Raw genomic sequence first — 23,763 nt, 5'->3', positions numbered from 1 at the left:
ACTCATGGAGGAAATGGCAACAAAAACTATTTGACTTATCTCAGCCGAATCGATCTTGTGAAGTTACTTTGCGATTTAAATGACTATTGATATTTCCACAGCTGACTAATATATGGATGGAAATGCATTAATCAGTTGTCTTCCATGAAAAGACTAATTGTGCTTTGTAAGCCTTGCTATATCTACTTCTATAGATGAGAGGGCAATATTTCAAAAGTAAAATCTATACATCATGTCAAAAATTAAAGTAATTTTCACACCAACTTTTATTACTCAACAGTGTCCTTGGGCCAATTTCCCTTAACCCTGGCAGCCTCTTCTTGAAGTAGTCCTGACTTGTTGAGCCTTATTAGCTATTTCTCAATTTTTCTAGTTTAAATGGGCTGTTCATGGTGCTTCGTTGGTAGGGTACTCAAATCAGGATGGCATCAGCAACTTGAGTTATACAAACAGTCGCTAGGTAGTACAGACATTTGATATTGCTGAAAAGAGAGACGTGTTGCTGACATTTTTCACCCAGAATAAATGCAAGAATGCCAAATTTCAAACAATCACGATATTTGACACTCAATGGCACTGCCACCATTGAATCCCCACTATCAAAATTCTGGGGTGGGGGGTTACCATTGACCAGAAACTGAACAGGACCAGACATATAAATACTGTTGTTACAATAGCAGGTCAGAGGCTGGGAATTCTGAGACAAGTAACTCACCTCCTTACTCCCCAAAGCCTGTTCACCGGCTCCAACAACACCCAAGAAGCTCGACACCATCCATAAAAAAACAGTCCATTGATTGGCACCCTATCCACTGCCTTGAACATTCACTCACTCCACCACTCATGCACAGTAGCAGCAGTACGTACCATCTACAAGATGCACAGCACCAACTTACCAACAAGATGCACAGCTCCTTCAACAGCACTTTCCAAACCCACAACCTCTACCATCTAGAAGGACAAGGGCAGCAGATAGATGGGAACATCACCATCTGCAAGTTCCCCTCCAAGCCACTCACCATCCTGACTTGGAAATATATCGCTGTTCCTTCACTGTTGCTGGGCCAAAGTCCTGAAACTCACTCCCTAACAGGACTGTGGGTGTACCTACACCACAGGGACTGTAGCAGTTCAGGAAGGCAGCTCACCACCACCTTCTCAGGAGCAACTAGGGGTGGACAATAAATGCTGGCCCAGCCAGTGAAGCCTACATTTAATGAATGAATTAAAAAAACAACTTATACTATAGGAGAAAAGGGGTGCTGATTGGTTACAAGTCAACTCTGGCCATGGAGAAGCAGTTGGGGAAGTATAATCTCCCCAAGTCTTCTGGTAATTTCTCTTCTCAGAAATATTCAACTTGAGATATCTGCAAATGACCCTGTGTGTTGATTTAAACTTTATACCACCCTCACCAGACCTTCTGTCATTTACCTTACAAACGATTGTGATACTTGGTATCTACTGACAACAACTTGCATTTACGTAGCATCTTCAACATGGTAAAATGTCCCAAGGTACTTCACAAGAAGCATTATTAATGAAAATTTGACTCCAGGCCACACAAGATGGAGGTGGCTTGGTCAAAGAGGTAAGATTTAAGGAGCATCTTAAAGAGGGAGGAGGAAAGAGAAAGCAAAGATTAAAATACTGCAGGTACTTGAAAATCTGAACTATAAACAGAAAATGCTGCAAGCACTCAGCAGGTCAGGCAGTATCTGTGGAGAGAGAACAGAGTTAATGCTTCAGGTTGATGAGCTTTCACCAGAAGTTTGGTTCTGAGAGAAGTGGAGAGGTTTAAGGGGGATTCCAAAGTGACTGAAAAGCTTCAAGGGAAAGAATGTGAAGCTACGGAAAGCAGTAACAATATCCTCCAGTTCATGACCAACATCTATGTTGGGTGAGGTGATTTGGATACACCTTGAAGTTGCCTGGTTGCAGCTGACTGTCAGATTGAATTACTGCTGGTCACTTGGTTTGGCCAACAGTCTGCACAGATCTGAAAACCTTCATTCCTTTACAGTTCATTGTTATTGGAGGAGCTAAACTCAGGTTTGGCTACCTGAACAAAATGTCCTCTTTTCCCATCATTGGCAACTTTCCAAGACTGAGCAAGATTAACAACCTGATTTAAATGGCAGGTGAGGAGTGATCATTTCAAAAGCAGCCCACATTTCAGAAAAGACTCGAAGCAGCTGTCTACGAGCAGCATTCAAGTCTGTTTTATTGAATTTTAAAAGCTGTTCTCTTCCTCCTCGCTCTGACCAGGGTGTAATGACAGGCCAGTTAAGTTTCTCAACATGTCCTTCACTTGTGGTGTGCTGCAGGGATCTGTGTTTGGGCTGCAACTATTCACTGCATTTATTAACAGCTTAGCTGATGGGATAGAAAGCCACATATCCAAATTTGTCGATGGCACAAAGGTGGGCAGAATTGTGGGTGAAAACGTACAATTACAAAGAGATATTGACTAAGTAAATAGGCAAAACTGCGGCAAATGGATTTCAGTGTTGGCAAATGTGAGGCTTGGATAGAAGGGGTCACTTTCTAAATGATGGTAAGTTAGAAATGGGGGTGGGGGTGGGTGGGTGTTTGAGGGGACTCTGGAGCTGTTGGGGGGGGTGATTGCAGGGCAGTGGTGGATACCAGTACACAGATCATTAAAATGTCATGAACAGGTTCTGAACATAATCAAGAAAGGAAGATGGAACGCAGGTCTTTATATCTACGTGCTTTGAATAGCAGCAGCTAAAAGTCATTCTTCAGCTCTACAAAGCTGTGGTTAGACCACACCTGGTGCATTTTGAGCAGTTCTGGTACCTGAGGTAGGGGTATTGACCTCAGAAGGAATACAGTGTTACGGTATCAGAGAGTTGGCAGTGCCTATGAGCGTGCAACTCATCATTAACCATTGGCTTCAGGGGACGAAGAGAATAAAAGGATGAGAAAATTGCGACAGGGAAGGAATAGTGGGGAGATGGTGGCTTTGTGGTAATGTCACTGAACTAGGAATCCAGAGGCCTGGGCTAATGCTCCAGCTACACTGGTTCAAATCCCACCTGGTGGAATTTAAATTCAATTAACAAATCTGGAATATAAAACTATACAACTACCATCTATTGTTGTAAAAACCCATCTGGTTCTTTGATGTCCATTAGGAAAGGAAATCTGCCATCTTTACCTGGTCTGACCCACTGTGACTCTAGACCCACAGCAATATGGCTGACTCTTAACTGCCCTCTGAAAATAGTCTAGCAAGCCACTCAGTTCAAGGGCAATTAGGGATGGGCAACACCTGCTGGCCTTGCCAGTGATGCCCACATTTCATGAAAGAGTAAAAGGAAAAGGGAACAAAGGACTCTGGTTGAGGGTTCACGGAGAGGCATGAACATCACAGAAATGACTTCTTCCAGCTGATACTAGGAGTGTTTTTTTGATTGGGGTGTCACCCAGCCCCAGTGGTCTCTCTTGAGCACTCTCCTAACCTCCCGCTACTTTTCTGCTGGTTTTTAATGCCCACTCCACTGCCCAATGAAATTCAGCGAAAACAGAACCAAGTGAGCTAGTGCCTGTGATTGATGGGTGATGGAGCACACGACTAATTTAACAAAGGGGCATTTGTTGCTGCTTTGGGGTATCTGGGCCCAAGTAGTTTTACCACCGCACAGCTCTCCTCGTTGGGCAGGTGATGATCGGTTGGCCTCACATCGTTCTGCAAGCACCTTTCTAAATGTAAACATGCTGTGGAAATGATTCCAACTTTCAATCCAGGCAAAAGCATGGCCCAGGTTTCCTGGCCCAGAGAGTCTATCTGAAGTTAAGAAAGTCTTGCATTTATGTAGCGCTTTTCATGACCACCAGCTATCTCAAAACACTTTACAGTCAACAAAGTACTTTGAAGTGTAGTCACTGTTGCAATACAGGAAACATGGCAGCCATTTGTGCGCAGCAAGCTCCCACAAACAGCAATGTGATAGTGACCAGATAATTTGTTTTTTGTGATGTTGATTGGGTGATAAATATTGGCCAAAATACTGGTGAGAACTCCGCTGCTCCTCTTCGAAATAGCTCTGTGGGATCTTTCACATCCACCTGAAAGGGCAAATGGGGTTTTGGTTTAATGTCTCACCTGAAAGATGGCACCTCTGACAGGGCAGCACTCCCTCAGCACTGCACCAAGAGCATCAGCCTTGACTTTTGTGCTCAAGGTTCTGGAGTGGGACTTTGAACCCACAGCTTTCGTGAGTCAGACGTGAGAGTGCTGCCAATGGAACCATGCCCTGGGAAGTAGATAATGGGAATTTTGTAGGATTAGCCCCTAGACTATACTGTATTTAGTCTCTGTCAAGTCATCACTAGAATTGGCTTCAGCCCATGGGGCTAGGCAAGCAGAAGTTGCCCAGAGTTCCCAGGCAGTGCACCTTGCTGGAAATTGTAGAATAAAATGGTATAGCACAGAAGGAGGCTACGAGGGTAGCTTTAGTGCCAGCCTGGCTTTGCTCCTATTTATTGGCTGTTTTGAAATGTTAACACAATTTTCTGCCATTCCCAAATTAAACAAGTAGCAGTTCATTGCAACTGGAGACGCTCGGTCTTTGAGGTATGAAAAGATCATGTGACCCATCCTCAGGGTTTAATTACGAGCAAGAAAAATCTCATTTTGAAAGATGCAAGCTTGTTTACTGGCATTGGAAATCGAATCCAGCAGAGACATGCAAATGGTATGATTTATGAAAGGAACAGTGAATCCACCGAGACTTTGTTTGGGAGAAAACAGCCTGTTCAGCCCAAAGACCAATTTAGCTGCTTCTAAAATCCGTGAAACGGCTCCTCTGTGAGCAAAGGAATGCTGGAAAAAGCCCAGGAACTGAGAGTGAGGAAGTTCTTCCGTATCTTTGCCAAGATTCATCTATCAACATTCACCACCAAGGGCGGATTAACCGGTCATCCAACTCCTTGCTGTGCGTGGGATCTTGCTGTGTAGAAATTAGCTGCTACATTTGCCCACATAGCAACAGTGACTACACTTCAAAATAAGTTGTTGATTTTCAAAGAGGAAAAGAGGCATGTATACATGTTCTTTCTGTTCTGTAACATGTGCAACAGTGTGACTGAGGGAAAACTAATAGTGTGTTCAGGTCTTTCAGAGGCTCCAACCTGCACTGCAGTGTCAACTAAACTGAGGTGAAGAGTTAGAATTGTGATACTGTTTCTTCTGCATTACTGATTCAAAAGCACATTTAGCAATTACTTTCAGCTATATATTTTCAAGGAAGTTAGTGCTGAATCTATTAATTTAATTTCTAAAGGAAAATTAACTCTGAGTAAAGTGCAATGTTTCAATCCCACAGAGTAATGTTTCTAAAACAGCTTGCAGATTCCAAATACTGGTGTCTACACAAATTGTTGGGTGCATTTAGCTTGCTGGTATCGACGTGCTGCAGAAAAGGCAGCCTTAAAGAATAATACACTTCGTAATCCACCATCTCCCACCCTGAGTGACAGGTTGGGGTTGCAGCTTGCTGTTGGACTGCTCAGTCTGTCTCTCCAGCCTCAACTTAGCTTTGGAGGAAGAGGTAAAATAACAACCTGCATTGAGATAGTGCCTTTAGAAAAGAATGTCCAACGCATTTCATAGGACATTAGGAAAAACACAATGTTGAGCGAAAGGAGGAGTGTTTGGAGGGGTGACTAAACATCTGGTCGAAGAGATGCACTTTGGGTGAGTCTTAAAGAAGAGGTTGGGAGAGGGGTGGGGTGGAATGCTTTATGGAGGGACATCCAGCAATGGTCCCACTGCTGTACTTTCCTCGCAGCCCTGCAGATTTATCCATATTGTAGCTTTGATGTTGCTTCCTCAATATTCCCACCCCCTTGGGTTGTCAACTACCATTAAATGTATTCCTGGAGGTTTCACCACATGACTTTCCCCCCACAACCCCACCACTCCAGCCATTAGTCGCCCAGCACATCCATCCTTGTGATATGCAGCCTTCCTACTCCAATTTGAAAGCGAAAAGACTCATTCCCCAAGCTAATGCTTGTCCATCAGCCTACTTTCCCACTTTCAATAGTTTTATCTTAGAGCAATGCCCAAAGAAAATGACAAAAAAAACCTATATTTTTTAAAGTCCCAATGATGTTTCTGCAGGGCTACACACAGCAGTGTCCTGGAGATTGGTCTTCAATTCCTAGAGACACCAGGCCAATCCTGGAGGACTGGTAACCCACACCCCTTACTGGAGCAGGTTTCTAAGACTGTTATTCATTTCATTTAAAACACAGGTCACTTGAAATTATTTCATTTAACATACAGTTGAATATGGATAAAGTGAATGTTGGGGTGGGGCACAGAGTAGGGGGATCCATGGGAGAACAGAGACAAAGGAAGTGGCTGTTCAGGAATTGTAGGGGCTGCAGGAGGCGCGAGGCTATGAAGGGATTCGAACCCAAGGGTACGAATGTGAAATGTGATTGACTGGTTGGGGGGGGGGACTGAGGAGAAGAGAGTGGAGGAGAGAGTGGAGGAGGAGGGGGGGGGGTGGCGGCCGTGAGCAAGTGTAGGTCACTGCACACACAAGTGGTGAGTGAACACTATATTAGTGCTGGCAGTACAGTTGTGGATGAGCTAAGGATAGAGAGTGGGAGTTTGGGCTGAAGAGCATTGGAATAATGCAATCTGTGCATGGGTGTTTAAGCAGGCAAAATGTGCAAATTTCACTTGGCCACCATGACAGTTTAGTGAACCTCCCTTGTGACTTTGCTGCGGTTCATTTTGTACCCCTCAGCCTCTATTCCACCTTCAGCTTTTCTCTTAATTTTTCAAACACTGCAAGGCTTGAACACACATGATCAAGACTGACATTTCAGCACCTTAACATTGGGATGGGATGTTAAACTGGGGCCCCAGCAGCGTGTTCGGGCGGGTGTGAAGAGCCCAAGACGCTATTGGAAGAGCTGAGATTTCTTCTGCTGTTCTGGTCAACATTCCTAACTCACCCAAGAAGTCCCCTAGAAAAGTAGATGAGCCGCTTATACAGAGCTGGGATGCTGTGCCAGGCAACTCCATCTAGCACCGTGTCTGTCATAGTTTTAAATAACTTGCATGTTATAAACCTAACTTGAAAATGTGCCTTGGAGCAAGCCATGCAAACTAAATGCCTGGAATTTATTTTGGCAGTTCCAAGTCATTTAGCCTGCTCAAAATGTGTGTCCTAAATAAAATAATACCTATTGAACAGAAGGAGGACCATTCATTGTATCCATATTCAACTGTACGCCAAATGCAATAGTTTCAAGTAACCTGTGTTTTAAATGAATAATCATCTTGGAAACCTGCTCTGGTAAGGGGGTGGTAATATTGAGGAAGCAACAGCTGAGCTGAAATATAGATAAATCTCCAGAGCTATGGGGAAAGATCAGGAGAGTGGGACTAATTGGAAGGTTCTTTCAAAGAGCTCAGACAGGAATGGTGGGCTGAACGGCCTCCCCTATGCTGTGTGATTCAATGATTCATTTCATCTGCTGTTTAAGGGACTGTTGCTGTGTGCAAATTCATTTGCCACGTTCCCAGCATTGGCACAACGCGCTTCTGGATGCCAGGAGAGAGAAAATAAGGTTTGTGAGAAACACAAGGTCTTTCTTTAGATGTTTGCTGCAATAACTCACAAGGGAACCAAAACTTATTCAGAGTTTTAGCTGTCGTGTTTGAAAACTCTTTGCACCTTGGCGCCACTGTGGAAATGTGTGGAATGAAAGATTGAAAAAGAAAAATCTTGCATTTCTGTAGCACCTTTCGTGACCTCGGGACATCCCAAAGCGTTTTACAGTCAGTGAAATATTTTTTTGAAGTGTAGCCACTGTTGTAATGCAGCCGATCTGCACACAGCCAGCTTCCCCTAACAGCAATTTGATAATGACCAGATGACTTGCTTTTGTGATGTTGATTGAGGGATGAGTGTTGGCCAGGACTCCCCTGGTCTTCAATAAAATAGTGCCAATTAAGGAATCTTTGGGCTGCATCTTGGGGTTGTAGCTCAATGTCTCTAACAAAAGGCAGCACCTCTGACAGTGCAGCACTCTCTTGGTACTGCACTGGACTGGAGGCGGGTTCCTAAATGCTCTCACAAGCAGCATGGCCACTTGGACATGTTACTGGGGGCTGCCATTTCAATCCATGCCTTCAGGAGAGCAAAATGTGGGGAGGACAGTCCTATGTGTTTCATGTTGAGTAAAAGTGCTCTTTAAGACTGTGATACATGGGGCTAGATGCTGGTCACAATGTATTTTTCTGTATTATGTTATCCTGTGGCAATGAATGATGGTTTCACTGCCTCGAGGCGAGCATTCAGACCAGCAGGAAATTGCAGCAATACTTTGCAATTATCACCTGACATTTAGTGGCTACAGGCATCATTCTGGAACTGACTTGAAGACCACATTCAATTATTTGGATCATTTTCTCTCGCTCAGTAAACGCGATATCCCTGGAGTTCAGGAGAGAGAAACAGCGTCAATGTTTCAGCTCGATAACCTTCAGTCAGGCCTGGAAAGTGCATAGAGATGATCATCTTCTGGTTCTGAAGAAAGACCATTGACCTGAAATGTTAACTCTGTTTCTCTCTCCACAGATGCTGCCTGACCTGCTGAGTATTTCCAGCATTTTCTGTTTTAATTTTTATGATTTCCAGTATCTGCAGTGGTTTTACTGATTTACAGGCACAGGGAAAGATCCAGGTGGGAAAGTCTGTGCAAAGCAGCGATGATTTAAATGACAGAACTAATAATGGTGCAAAGCAAAAGGAGGTGATAATAGGATAAGTAAAATAACAACAGATGTACATAGAAAAATACAAATTAGGATCAGGAGTAGGCCCCTCCTCAGCCCCTCGAGCCTGCTCCGTCATTCAATAAGATCATGGCTGATCTGAATGTAACCTCAACCCCACATTCCTGCCTACCCCTGATAACCTTTCACCCCCTTGTCAATCCAAGAGTCTATCCACCTCTGCCTTAAAAGTATTCCAAGACTCCGTTTCCACCACCTTTTAGGAAGAGAGTTCCAAAGAGGCTTAACCCTCTGAGAGAGAATTTTTTCCTCATTCCTGTCCTAAATGGGTGACCCCTTGTTTTTAACCAGTGACCCCTAGTACTAGATTCTCCCACAAGAGGAAACAACCTCTCTGCGTCCACCCTGTCAAGACCCCTCAGGATCTTATGTTTCAATCAAGCCGCCTCTTACTCTTCTAAACTCCAGTGGATCCAAGCCCAGTCTGTCCAACATTTTCTCATAAGACAACCTGCCCATTCCCAGAATTATTCTAGTAAACCTTCTTTGAACTGCTTCCAATGTATTTACATCCTTCCTTAAATAAGGAAACCAATACTGTACACAATACTCCAGATGTGGTTTTACTAATGCCTTGTGTAACTGAAGCATAACCTCCTCACTTTTGTATTCAATTCCTCTCACAATAAATGATACATTCTACTAGCTTACTGCATACTAGCCTTTTGCAATTCATGCACTAGGACACCCAGAACCCTCTGCATCCCAGAGCTTTGCAATCTCTCACCATTTAGATTATATGCTTTTTTATTTTCCCTTCCAAAATGGACAATTTCACACTTTCCCACATTATATGCCATTTGTCAGGTATTTGCTCACTCACTAAACCTTTCTCTATCCATTTATAGCTTTGTTGTGTCCTCTTCACATCTTACTATCCTCTGTGTCATCAGCAACAAATTTAGCACATACTATCGGTCCCTTCATCCAAGTCGTTTATATAAGTGGTAAGGAGTAGAAGCAGCTGGAGCAGAATACCCTGGGGTTTACAGGGTGGGAAAGGAAGGAAACAGAGGATTGAAAATGTGGAGACAGAGAAGAAGGGATTTCAAAGTTGGGGTTTGTGGTCACTTGTGTTGAAGACACGGAAATTTCACTCACGCTGCAGTGATTTTTGGTTATTAGTCGTTTACATTTTGTTAAGGACAGTTTAGAGCTGATGTTAGAGATTTTGGACACTCACTAACCCAGCTACCTTTAGGAAGTAAAAATGCCTCTTGTGCAGCATGGGCAGTTGTGTTGTACAGTAGTGAATTTCCTACACTGGAATTACTTTCAAAGTAAGCAGTCTCTGAATTTGAAAACTTCAAAAAAATTGTTCTGAAACACGAATATAACTTGTTAGTGTGAAATTTCTGAAGTGTCAGTTTGATAGGCTTCGATTTTTGTTCAGTTAGCAGCACTCTCACTTGGAGTCTGAGGGTGTAAGATCAAGCCTCACTCCAGTGTTAATCCAGTCTGACATCTCAATCTTGATCATACCATCTTTCAGATGAGATTTTTAACCGAGGTCCCATCTGCCTGTTCAGCTGCGATTGAAGGATCCTAATGGCACTTTTCAAAGCCTCTCGTTATTCTGGCCAACATTTATCGCTCAAACCAGCAGCAATCTGGGAAATGGCAGAGGAGTTGAATAAATACTTTGCATCAGTCTTCACAGTAGAAGACACTAAAGCATTCCAACAACTCTAAATAATCAAGGGGCAAAAATGGGGGGAGGAAGTAAATACAATAGCTATCACTAGAGAAAAAGTACTAGGGAAACTAATGGGGCTAAAGGCCGGTAAGTCCCCTGGACCTGATGGGTTGCATCCTAGGATATTAAAGGAAGCAGCCACAGAGATAGTGGATGCACTGGTAGTAATCGTCCAAGAATCCTTAGATTCTGGACAAGTCCCAGAGGATTGGAAAACTGCCAATGTAACACCCTTATTCAAAAAGGGAGGGAAACAAAAATAGGTAACTATAAGCTAGTTAGCTTAACATCTGTTATTGAAAAAAGGTTAGAGTCTATTATAAAGGATGGAATAGCAAAGCATTTAGAAATACATAATATTATCAAGCAGAGTCAACATGACTTCATAAAGGGGAAATCATGCCAAATTTATTAGAATTCTTTGAGGAGGTAACAAGCGGGAAGGATAAAGGGGAACCAGTAGATGTAATATATTTGGATTTCCAAAAGATGTTTGATAAGGTATTGCACATAAGGCCACTTAATAAGAGCCCATGGTGCTGGGGATAGTATATTAGCATGGATAGAGGATTGGCTTACTAATAGAAGACAGAGAGTTGGAATAAGGGGGGCATTTTCAGGATGGTAACCTGTAACTAGTGGACTGCCACAGGGATCAGTGCTGGGGCCACAATTATTTACAATATATATTAATGACTTAGATGAGGGAAGTGAATGTACTATCGCCAAGTTTGTAGATGACACAAAAATAGGTGGGAAGGCAATTGTCTACAGAGGGATATAGACAGGTTGAGTGAGTTGGCAAAAATTTGGCAGATGGAATATAATGTGGGAAAATGTGAGGTTATGCATTTTGGCAGGAAGAATAGACGAGCTGAATATTATTTAAATGGAGAAAGACTGCAGAAAGCTACAGCACAGAAGGATTTGGGAGTCCTTGTGCATGAATCCCAAAAAGCTAACATACAAGTTCAGCAGGTAATAGGGAAGGCAAATGGAATGTCGGTCATTATTTCAAAGGGAATAGTATATAAAAATAGGGAAGTCTTGCTAAAACTATACAAGGCACTAGTTAGACCACACCTAGATTACTGTGAACAGTTTTGGTCCCCTTATCTAAGGAAAGATATACTGGCATTGGAGGCAGTCCAGAGAAAGTTCACCAGGTTGATCCTGGATATGGAGGGATTTTCTTATGAGGAGAGGTTGAGTAGGTTGGGCCTGTACTCACTGGAATTTAGAAGAATGAGTTTCTTCTTATTGAAACTTATAAGATTCTTAAGGGGCTTGACAGGGTAGATGTTGAGAGGTTGTTTCCACTTGTGGGAGAATCTAGGACCAGAGGGCATAATCCCAGAGTAAGAGGTCTTCCGTTTGAGATAGAGATGAGGAATTTCTTCTCTCAGAGAATAGTGAATCTGTGAAATTACTTACCACAGAGGGCTGTAGAGGCTGGGTCGTTAAGTATATTCAAGGTTGAGATAGACAGATTTTTAATCAGTAAGGGAATCAAGGGTTATGGGGAAAAGGCAGGAAAGTGGAGTTGAGGATTATCAGATCAGCCATGATCTCATTAAATGGTGGAGCAGACTCGATGGGCCAGATGGCCTACTTCTGCTCCTACGTCTTATGGTCTTATTCCTTTTGCAGCTTCTGGGTCTCTCTTTGCACATATTGGCTGATGTTGTGCCTGTACTTCGTGGTGACTATACTTGCAAAGGTGAATCATTGACTGTGAATACACTGGGGCATTCTGGAGGCAGGATGAGGTGATGTACAAATGCAAGTTCTTTGCTAAGACACTGCAAAGCTGTTTTCTCTGTCTGAAAAGTCTAGAACGAGGGGTCAATGTCTCAGGATAAGAGGTTGGCTGTTTAAGGCTGAGATGAAAAATCCCTTCACCTGAAGGATTGTGAATCTTTGGAATTCTCCAGCCCACAGGGTTGTGGATGCTCAGTTCTTTTTTATTCATTTATGGGATGTGGGCTTTGCTGGCTGGGGCAGTGTTTATTGCCCATCCCTAGTTGCCCTTGAGAAGGTGGTGGTGAGCTGCCTTCTTGAACCGCTGCAGTCCATGTGGTGTAGGTACACCCACAGTGCTGTTAGGGAGGGAGCTGTTGAGTATGTTGAAGATGATGTTCAAGACTGTAATCAATAGATTTTTGGACATTAAGGATAGCAAAGGTAAATGGAGTTGAGATACGAGATCAGCCATGATCTCATTGAATGCCAGAGCAGGCTCGAGGGGCTGAATGGCCCTCTCCTGTTCCATGTTCTTTCCCTTATCTTGCAGTAGACTGGTGTATGAAAGTTATCTTGCTGAGGAAGGCAAGTGTAATCACTGTTACTTTATAGTTTCTGGGGTAGAAAAAGTTCCATCAGTGCTCTGCAACATTTCTCCTATCAGTATGAACTCAGATCAACATGGCCTTTAGTTTATCACTAAAAAAAAACCAGAAAATGCTGCAAACTCAGGGTCAAGTAGCATCTGTGGAAAGGCACAGCGCTAACCGGGGTGATTTTAACCAGACTCTAACTGGCAGGATGGGGGGTGCAATGCCAGTTCTGCATCCCGCTCGATTATACCCTCCGTATTGAGAAAGAGTAGATAATCAGCGTTCCTCCTGATTCTGTGGAAATCCTGTCTGCCCAATTAAAGTCAAGCTGACCTTAAACATTAACCCTCCGTTTCTCTCTCTCAATAGACGCTACCTGCAAAGTGCTTTTGGACATTTCACCACACAAAAGGTGCAAGTTGTTGTTATTTGTTGCCTGATCTGCTGAGCTTTTCCAGCATTTTCTGTGTCTCTTTGTGACTTCCAGCATCCACAGTATTTTGCTTTTGCTCCTTGTGGGTTTAGCTGTTGGCGTGTGTGTGTCTTCCAGTGCTTGAGATAAGACGCAACTGCCTGAGGTCAGTGTTGTTTACGTTGTCGTAAACCTTGGACTTTGGAATGCAGCCAGGCAGGTGCCAGAGCTTATGTCAGTGCAGTGAAAACAGGACAGCGTACTGATGCTGCACGGAGGCAAGCTGAACAAAGCTGAGGCAAGAACCTGGCTGTTGGGTCAGTCCTGTCCTTACCAGGCACTGGCGCTGATATTGCACCAGGGTGGGAGTCTTGCAAGAGGAGAGTGGAGCCTGTCTTGATATAAGCAGTGGAGAGGGGTGAGAAAGATTGGCAGTGCGAGAACTGAAACCAAACGGGGATTCAATAATGTAGAGTTTAAAACAGATTGGGTTTTGCTGGAAAAAAAACCAGGAGGGTTACTGCGCTGTGCAAAATTGGGAACAGATTATCAAAGTAGCCGGGGAGAGAAAAGCCTCTGTCTCAGCAGCTCTGAAGAAGAGTCATACGGACTCAAAACATTAACTCTATCTTTGTCTCCATGGATGCTGTCAGACCTGCTGAGTTTCTCCAGCTATTTTAGTTTTTGTTTCTGTCTCAGCAAGTTAGCTGGGTGATTAAAAACAACAGATTTTTATCGCACCTTTTATAGTGAATACTTTTAGCTTAGCTGTTTGACTTATCCAATACTTTTTGGCAATACGTGTACTAGAATCATGGAATTGTTACAGCACAGAAGGCAGCTTTTCAGCCCATCATGTCCATGCCAGTGTGTCTGGACCTCTAACACCAGAGATTTCATCTCTTAAACCCCTCAATACCCCCTTTAAGGTGCTCCTGAAAACCTACTTTTTTGACCAAGCTTTTGGTCATCTGTCCTAATAATACCTTATGTGTTGTTTTGTTTGATAATTGCCACTGTGTAATGCCTTGGGATGATTTACTCTGTTAGAGGTGCTATATAAATGCAAGGCCAGTGCATTGTTATCAGTCAGAAGTGGTTTGCAGAGCCTCCAGGACTTTTCCAGCCTAATTGTGGTACACGGGTAGCGAGCCATTCAACCCACTTGTTGCAGATTGATCACCGTGGGCACAAATCACATGTCTTACTCCCAAGCCAATAACCCGCCGGTTAGTTGGCATTGTGAGCTGTCATTCATCTGTGTCTGTCTGTTTGTTTGTGTGTTGCAGGTTTCCAAGGCATAACCCCCGGGAGAGAATGTCTGATGATCTCGCCTGGCAAGGAACTTGAACGGTCATCTTTCAAGGCAAAGTGGCAACGGCAGTGCTGGGTTCTTCAAGATGGCTGGGTTCATGGCACCCAGTCTAGTGCCAGTTGAAGCCTGAAAGTGGAGGAGTGGTTGGTGGGGCGGGCGGGCGGTGAAGAGAAAGGACGATCCCCAGCCAGAGAGCAATGGGATTGTTTTGCCATGGTCACGTAGAATAAATGGCAGTTACTGAGGAGTGGATTACTGCTTGCTGCTGCTGGTCATCACTGCTATTGTGTGGACCTCTCTCAGACTCTTCTCTGAGGCTAAAGCCACCCCGTGCTCACAATGGTTAATTTTTGGAAGTTTGTACGGAATTTCCGCCAGCTGGAGCTGCACCGATTGATTTTATTGCTGATAGCGTTCAGCCTGATCTCCATGTGTTTCTTAGCGTACTATGTGACCAACAGCCCGAAGATTAAGGAGGCCCTGCCCTTGCCTATCAGTGATTGCAACAGTCAGCACAGAATGTCCCTGCCTCCGCAGTCTCTCAGGCGCTTTATGCCCGCAGTGGACACATCGAGGACTGACCCAGTGGTCCTGGTTTTTGCCGAAAGTATTTATTCGCAACTAGGTCAAGAAATTGTGGCCATTTTGGAGTCCAGCCGCTTTAAATATAGGATAGAAATAGCCCCAGGAAAAGGGGATGTGCCAACCTTAACAGACAAAGATCGGGGGCGATATGCCCTCATTGTATATGAAAACGTTCTGAAATATGTGAACCTGGATGCCTGGAACAGGGAGCTGCTGGATAAATACTGTATAGAGTATAGCGTTGGAATTATTGGTTTCTTCAAAGCCAATGAGAACAGCTTGCTAAGTGCTCAACTCAAGGGTTTCCCTCTGTATCTGCACTCGAACCTCGGCTTGAAGGACTATCACATCAACCCAAATGCCCCGTTACTTTACGTGACGCGGGCCAACGAAGTGGAACAGGGCCCCTTACCAGGGGATGACTGGACAGTCTTTCAGTCCAACCACAGCACCTATGAGCCAGTCCTCCTGGCCAGCACAAAGTCGGCAGAGTTCATCCCCCACCTGAGCACCCACAAAGCACTGCACGCGACAGTGGTCCAGGACCTGGGACTGCACGATGGCATTCAGCGAGTCTTCTTTGGAAACAACCTAAACTTCTGGCTCCACAAGCTGATCTTCGTGGATGCGATTGCCTATCTTACGGGCAAGCGTCTGTGCCTGCCCCTCGACCGTTACCTCTTAGTGGACATTGACGACATCTTTGTGGGAAAGGAAGGGACCAGGATGAAAGTCATGGACGTTGAGGTAAGCAGCCGTGTTTTCAATGAATCATAGAATGATACAACACAGAAGAGGGCCATTCAGCCCATCGTTCCTGTGCTGACTTTTTTGGCCGTCGCAGCGGGGATGCAGCCATAATACGTGACGAGCCATTCAAAAGTCTGTTGACTCCGGCAGGACGCTGGCATCACGTGGGTGGGGGGGGGGGGGGGTGGCTGTAGAATTCCGGCCTTTGAATGAGCCGTCAAAGTTGTCCATCGGCCCGTGCCCCTGCCGGTTATGTTGTTGTTCGAGTTTTTATCCAATTCTATTTCAAAAATTATTGTTGAGTCTGCATCCACCAACTTGTCAGGCAGCATGCTCCAGATCATAACAGATGTAAAAACAACACATTCCCTGCCTCTTATCCCTGGTACTCTTTCCTTAAGTTAAAACTGGATTCAAATTTCAAATTCTTAACCTGCCAAGGTGAAATTTGCACTCACCTTCTCTGAATATTAGTTCAGCAGCACAATTGTTCGCAATGGCAGAATCACCCCCCCTCCCCTCAGTGGTGGCTTTTAAGGAATTTCCAAACAATTGCTTGTTTTGAGGAATATGGAATTTTACTTCAGCCCCAAGAAAATATTTCCGATTCAGCTTAAATACCGAAACCTAAAACCTTGATAATTAAAATCAAATCATGTTGATAAATGATTGTTTTTTATATATATTTTGTCAACATGAGGCTCTTTGCAGGGACATTGCAGATTAAGTGACTGGATTCCCTTCCTTTTGAAGATCATCTTTGGTTTTTCGAATTTGTGTTGCATTTAGTTGATGGCTGTAGATATACTTGAATTGCACTGCCAAGACTGGCAGGATTCCACTAAGTGAAATTACTTTTCAGAGATCGCAAGATCTTAAATGGGAAACTTCCAAATACATATCTTCCTTATCATAATGTTATGTTCAAGAATTGAAGGGGATTTATGCCGCAAAGTTAGCTTAGTTACTTTGTTATTCCTTTTATTTAGAATAACAACCCCAACTTCTCCAGTCTGTCCATGTAACTTGCAATCTTCCATCCCTGGAAATGTTCTAGTAAATCTCCTTAGCGCCCTCTCCAATCTTGAAGAACGTCAATCCTTAACAGTTGAGCAAAGGCCAGAAAGTTCTTCCACAGAGAATGAAAAGATTGTCAAGGCTGCATGTTTAACAAATCTTTGAAGGGGGAGAGCATTGAACAGAGACATCGGTAATTTAGACTCTCCAGTTGGCCTTGTAGTGTTCAATTGGTCTGTGTTTGATTATGTGAGTCTGTTTACTATTGATGCCCAGCCGCGCTTGATTGGTTAAGCCTGAGTGTGGGCTCAAAAAAAATAAACAAAGCTGTAGAAAGAACTAGAAGCATGGAGTAGGCATTCTACAGCACTGTGAATAAAACCTGTTGCACACATAGAAGCTAGTATCATCTCTGCGAGATATGAAATATACAACCGGCCTGATACGTTGTCAATGACAACCTCCAATCCCAGTTGCAAAATCTGAAGCATGGACAAGCTGACACAATTCAAAATACTGAGTCCATTTAAAATGCTGACAGATGACACTTTTAGCCTAGTACTCTCACACAGCCTACATTTGTCTAAAATGGAAGCAATTTCAATTTGTCATTGAATCATAGAATGGTTAGTATTATTTTAATATCCTGCTCCCGTGCAGTTTAACAGTGACCAGAGAAACACATCTCCCTATGTAAGAAGCCATATCTTCCAGAGAGGTAAATGTTGCTTCCTATCTTAGAATCAAACAGTATAAAAGGAGGCCATTTGACTTATCATGTCTCTGCTGGCCCTTTGAAAGAGCTATACAATTAGTACCACTCCCCTACTCTTTCCCCATAGACTCTATTGGTTTATATATGTACCGCTGTAGCTGCCTCAATCTTACCACCATCCCTATTCTCCAAAGTAGGTTTTCAAGACAATCCTTTATTTTGAACCTGTTACGCTTTAGGGTACAGTAGAATACAGATATAGTGAATGCTCCTACTTCTGTTAAAGAGTATTATTTTACATGGATCTTAAATTTTGAGCCAATTAAAAAAAAAAGACTTGGAACGGCCAAAATAAATGCCAGGCATTTTCCTTGTGTAACTTACCCAGAGGCAGGTTTCCAAGTCAATTCTATAATGTGCAAGTTATTTAAAACTATTTTCAGCATAGCGCTCTGCGACCTCACTTTGAAACTTAAAATAGATGCAAAGCATTTCTTGGAATGGGGAACGGAAACTGGAAGCTGGTACAAGGAATATAGGAAACATCGGGCTTGGGAGCAGGAGGAGGCAGCTGGGCCTCGGAGCCTGATCCTCCATTCGATAAGATCATGGCTGATCTGGTGTGGAGGGAAGTTCCACTGAACCTTTATTCTCCCCATAGCAGCTATACTCATCTTTGCTGGTAGTGTTCAATTGATCTGTGTTTGGTTCTTTGAGCTTGATTACTATTGATGCTCAACTGTGCTTGATTGGTTAAGCTTGGATATGGACTAGGTGAAAATTAAACAAAACTTTAGAAAGCTAGAAGCATGGAGTAGCACTGTGAATAAAACCTGTTGCACACGTATAACCTAGTGTCATCTCTGCAGAGATCCAAGGTATAAAACGTACAACCGGCCCGATACATTGTCAATGACGATCTCCAACCCCAGTTGCAAAATCTAAAGAGTGGACAAGCTGACAAAATTCAAAATACTGAGTCCACTTAAAATTTTGACAGATGACATTTTTATCCTAGAATTCACTTTTCCGTTTGTTGCCCTTTCTTCATTTTTCTTTGGTCCTGTTAATGTTTCTCTCATTTCCTGCATTTTCGGATTGCTTCCTTTCAGTTGTCATGAAGCTATTAATGAATATAATATTATTGGAAAATATTTTTCTTTTAGAGGTTTAGTCTGTGGGTGTGACTTAATTGGATTAAAGCCAGCTAGTCTGGGTGCTTTGGTGTATACTAGTTTTGAGATGTAAACATTTGCATTTTGTAGAATACAGCATTCAAGAAGTGGGGTGAAATCTGGCACCTAACTAGCAGAGACCAAGCAATATGTTTATATTACTAATAAAATTGGTACTATGATAGGGGTTTTACTGTTAGAAGAGGTGGAGTTCAAAGAGGCTGGTGATACAATGAGAATTTACATTCAATGAGATGTGCTGCATATAACCGATAGCAGTTTTCATGTGTGCAGGGCTGAGGCCATGTAAGATCAAAGCAACTGTAAGCCTCCGACTGTCTCCCCAGGAACCAAAGTGAAAAGAACCTCATTTTGAATTCATAAGGTGAAAATACTTTGCCTGGTGTCTGGTTAAGTCTATGGGTTGCTGTTGCCTTAATGGAGGGAATTTGTTAAAAGTTATGATAGTAGTAATTTGTAGCCATATTTTAACCTGTGTAAATTAATAAAATGTTTCCATTGGTTTGATATAAAACCTCTCGAGAACTGGTGGTCTGATTCCTGAGTTTAGAGCTGCATCTCAAACATACCACTTAAAATTATAGGTTATGACAGTTATTTAAAGATTCCCTCTGGAATTTTTAAATAACTCAGCTTTATCAATTGCTGGGTCATAACACAGTGGAATCCTTTATTTGCTCACCTGACTTTCTGCCCCTTTTCTTTCTGATGCTCTCCCTCTTCCTTTTATTGAGGCCTGGGAACAGTACGGTTGCCAATTCTGGTTGGATGTATCCCTGGAGGTTACATCATGTGATCTCCGGTCTCCTCCAGAGCTTCTACTCTTGATCTAACCCACACATTTGTCTTTCTGTCCATCCTGTTGATTCTGAGCATCCTCCACTATACCCACTTTCAAAAACTGTTCTCCTCCTCTCACTCTCTTTCTTCAGAGTCCAACTCTCACATCCTGAGTGTGACACTCAGCAAAATGGCGATGATTTTGGGCTTCCAGAAACTGCTTAAGACTTCCATAAACACTGCAAATGTAGAAAATCAGGAGTGAACGAGCTCTTCAAAGGATTACATACAACTTACAGCATTGAAACAGGCGGATTGGTCTAATCTGTACCAGTGTTTATATTCCCCTTCATTAAGCTTGAGCATGTAGTTAGAATGTGAAACTCGCTACCATAGTGCGTACTTGAAGATGTATTTAAGGGGAAGCTAGATAAGCAAATGAGGGAGAAAGGAATAGAAGGTGATGTTGACGGAGTGAGATGGAGTGAGGTGGGAGGAGGCTCATGAGCATAAACACTAGTTGGGCCAAATAGTCTGTTTCTGTGCTGTAAATATGTTGTAATATTTTGGAAGCCGCTGTGTATTTGTTTTAAACCGCTGCATGGAATCAACCTCCAGGCCTCAAATTTGTGGTAATGTGGCCAAATCCTGCCTAACTGAACTTGGGCTGCAAGACGTGTCCATTTTATTTTATTTAATAATTTCCCATTTGTGGATTTTGGTGTTTGCAGGTAGAAATCTCTTCTGAAGCTTTGAAGGTGTTTGCGAAAGTAAAGCTTCATTTTTATTCCTGCTAAGTTCCCGTGCCTTGCACTGTGTTTAGATAGCACCCAAACAAAGACATTCTCTATCATGCTGTTGCAACAGAGTGGATTCCAAATGCAGCCTGCTGTCACAAGGTTGATTGAAGATTAACGGGAGCTAACAAATCCTGCCCAACTTTGATTCATGGCGCCACATAATTCTTCTGCGGTGACAAATAGCTGTGATAAGCACTGCATGGAAGACAGGCTTCAGTATCACAAAGTTAAAATATTTTCTGAGTGTTCTCCAGTTTCTTAGAGTCACTAACATGTAAATGCAATATCCTTTTATGGGACTACTTAGGCAAACATAGAAGTAACATTTATGACACAGAATGTGCAGCACAGAAACAGGCCACTCGGTCCAACTGTTCCATGCTGGTCTTTATGCTGCCCACATGCCCCCCCCGCCCCCCCCCCCCCCCCCCCCCCCCCATTGTCTAACCCTGTTAGACCTTCGATGCCAGTTTGCATGTCCAGTACTTTATTGTGTTTCATACGTGTGTACTAAACGATTGAGAATTTGTGTCAGAACCTATTGCAGCACGTATCTAACATATTTTAGAAGCTGTCTGATGGAAGTTGAGGATATTACATCAAAGCAGTTTTGGCGACCAACCTAGTTTTTAATGTCAACCAGTTGAGGTAGGGGCTACCACAACTAACCTCAGTACTCCCAGGTTAAGGCAAGGTGGTGAAAAATGCCACGCGCTTTTGGCTTCTGATTGTTGCTCAGCGCCCCTCAGCAATAAACTGACGTGGATCTCTGGTGAGCCAAGGATGAGCTCAGCTGTGGTGTTTTCATGGTTGAAGCTCACCACCTGGTCTGGTGTTAAGAACGTAGTTCCAAGCAGAGCTTAGTGTCTTCATGGGATGAGATTTAGGAGGTGGGGGAGAGTTGGAGGGAAGGAATGCTAAATGTAAGAAGGCGGAGATTTGGTGTTGTGCTAGGACAATTGCACATAATAACACCCGAGGGAAGTGCAGGAGATTAGGGCACTGGTGGCTGTAATGGGGTTTGGATATTTCTTTTTTTATTATATATTCTTTCATGGATGTAGGAGGCACTGGCAAGGCCAGCATTTGTTGCAGTTATACATCACTAGTTAATCTCCTGCGATAGTGCACACAGTGACTGAAGACCAAGAAGTGCTCTTCAAGTGAAGCAGGGTTAGAGGGTGGGATATAAATTGGGCCAAATTATGCAGACCTTTTAAAGACAATCAGTTGTCTTTTTTTTGAATACACATAGATAGTAGGTTGAGGAAGATGTAAAAAGTGTCTACCTTCAGATGCTGGTCTTGATTCCTTGTTCCTTGATAGCACTCTTACCTCCTGAGTAGTGGGTTCAAGTGCCATTGACCACATGATCCAGGCTGACACTCCAGTGCCATACTGAGGGAGCGCTGTAATGTCAAGGGCACCATTTTGGATGAGGTGTTAAAATGAGATCCAGTCCATTTATTTTTCAGGTGACTAATACTCATTCCTCAACCTGCAAAATGAACACAGATTATCTGGCAATTACCTTGTCACTGTTTGTGGGAGCTTGCTGTGCACAAATTGGCCATTGTGTTTCTTACATTACAGCATTACTTGATTGGCTGTAAAACACTGTGTGACATTCTGAGGTTACAAACACAGTTTTATAAATGCAAGCCCTTAAAATGCAAAGGAAAACACAAAGTCTGGTGTAACTACAAACTGGAAGCTATTGATGACTTTCATGGCTGAATGTGTAATGTACATGCATGATGTATAACATCAAAGACAGTATATAAATGCCAGTTGTTTTAATTAACACCAGTAATTAGCAGAGGAGTGGTGTACAAACCTGTATCTGTCACATCACAGAAATGGACAGGAGCAAGCCACTTGAATGTTGCATCTGCACCACAATCCCACACTCTCTTGCTCACTTCCCATACTCAATGTTACTTTCTTTTTCCAAGCCATGATCTGAATCCCTTTTAAAAGAATTTATGGACCCAGCTTTGACAACAGTTTAATGTTGCCAACAGTCAGTTCCACAAGTATGCATTTTGGGTACGATGTACAATACAGCCAGAAAAAACATATTCCCAAATCCAAAACCTGATGGGACCCTGCCTGAATGTCAGTAACCCTGTTTATTTATACCTTGAAGATTGGCTTCCGGTTTTTTGTTGCACATTCAGTCGAGTAAAGTGGTTGTATTTTTACCTGAGGTGGAACAGCACTTGGGGCGAATGAATGACAGCAACTGATTTGTTTTTGACTCTTTGTGACTGGCTGGCAGAGATTTTTTCGGAGTGTCATTTATGAGAAGGGAAACAAGTGATTAACATTTATGTAGATTTGGTGTGAAAATGTCATCCTCTCTTCCACTTCACTGGAGAGTAAAGCTCTGGAACTGTTTTCATATTCTGTTTATTTTTGGAAGGGAGTAAATTAAACCTGAGCGGCAGTCATTTCTCTCTCTCTCTCTCTCTCTCTGTCACTTGCTCCAGTTCACTCCCGGTTTCTTGGGGAGAGCTGGTTTGAAGTGCATTTCATGATTAGCGTTGCCAACTCCGGTTGGGCATGTTCCTGGATAATCTTGAATGCCTGTCTTGGGATTTCTCACTGCTAATCAACCTTTAATTCCTGGAGGGTTGGCAGCACTAAGTGTGTTCGGAAGGTGTTCAGGCCCTCAGTGCGCCATATCTCCATGGTTACGGGATGATGACTATGATCGTAAGCAGTGGATATTGTTCAAACATTTCTTTGATTAAATAAACCCGCCGATTAATTAAAGAAGAACCTTTTTTGGTTGATGTGGTTTTGGGCACATTTTTAGCAACAGGCTTCCAGTTACTCTGAAAGCTGACAGATTTTATACAGAGCTGGAAACCTCGGAGAGACAATTATGAAGTTCTGCACGGATAGGCTGAAATAGAAAACTGGTCAGTGATTTTCTGATCGTAAACACATCACACACTTGGAGTAGAAGGGTGGAAATTTAGTAGACAATGCAACTATAAACATACTTCCAGTGTTATGTTGTTTTTTTTTAATCAGTGTTTTAGTTTTTGTACTGCTCAATTAATACTGATGGATTACCTCGGCTCTCTGACTTATGGATCACACAAACACAGCACAAAAGAATGTAAATCTCGAGGAGAGCCTGGAGGTACACAGGTGGTGGGAACACTTCCCACTTAGCCAGATGGTTAGGGACGGGTGGGGAGTTGAGCTGCCTCATGTTATTTGTGGTTACCGGTCTCTTGTGGTTACCTGCTGATCTCAGTGCCTTGGCTGGTCCACCAGTCACAGATGAAGTATCCTGGCA

General features: G+C 43.1%; 1 protein-coding gene across 5 annotated transcripts in view; it reads left to right on the top strand.

Moving 5' to 3' along the window:
- ndst2a (N-deacetylase/N-sulfotransferase (heparan glucosaminyl) 2a) overlaps positions 1–23,763 on the top strand; it is a 565,725-nt gene that overhangs the window by 448,449 nt on the left and 93,513 nt on the right. For all 5 annotated transcript variants that reach the window (XM_041176609.1, XM_041176606.1, XM_041176608.1 and 2 more), the window contains one exon: positions 14,582–15,939. In XM_041176609.1, the coding sequence (XP_041032543.1) occupies positions 14,947–15,939 (993 nt within the window). In that variant the 5' untranslated portion in view covers positions 14,582–14,946. The remainder of the gene's footprint in view (positions 1–14,581; positions 15,940–23,763) is intronic.

The sequence above is a fragment of the Carcharodon carcharias genome, chromosome 28, assembly GCF_017639515.1.
Source record: "Carcharodon carcharias isolate sCarCar2 chromosome 28, sCarCar2.pri, whole genome shotgun sequence".
In the NCBI taxonomy this organism is placed as follows: Eukaryota; Metazoa; Chordata; class Chondrichthyes; order Lamniformes; family Lamnidae; genus Carcharodon; species Carcharodon carcharias.
This window is presented reverse-complemented; position numbering and strand designations above follow the sequence as displayed.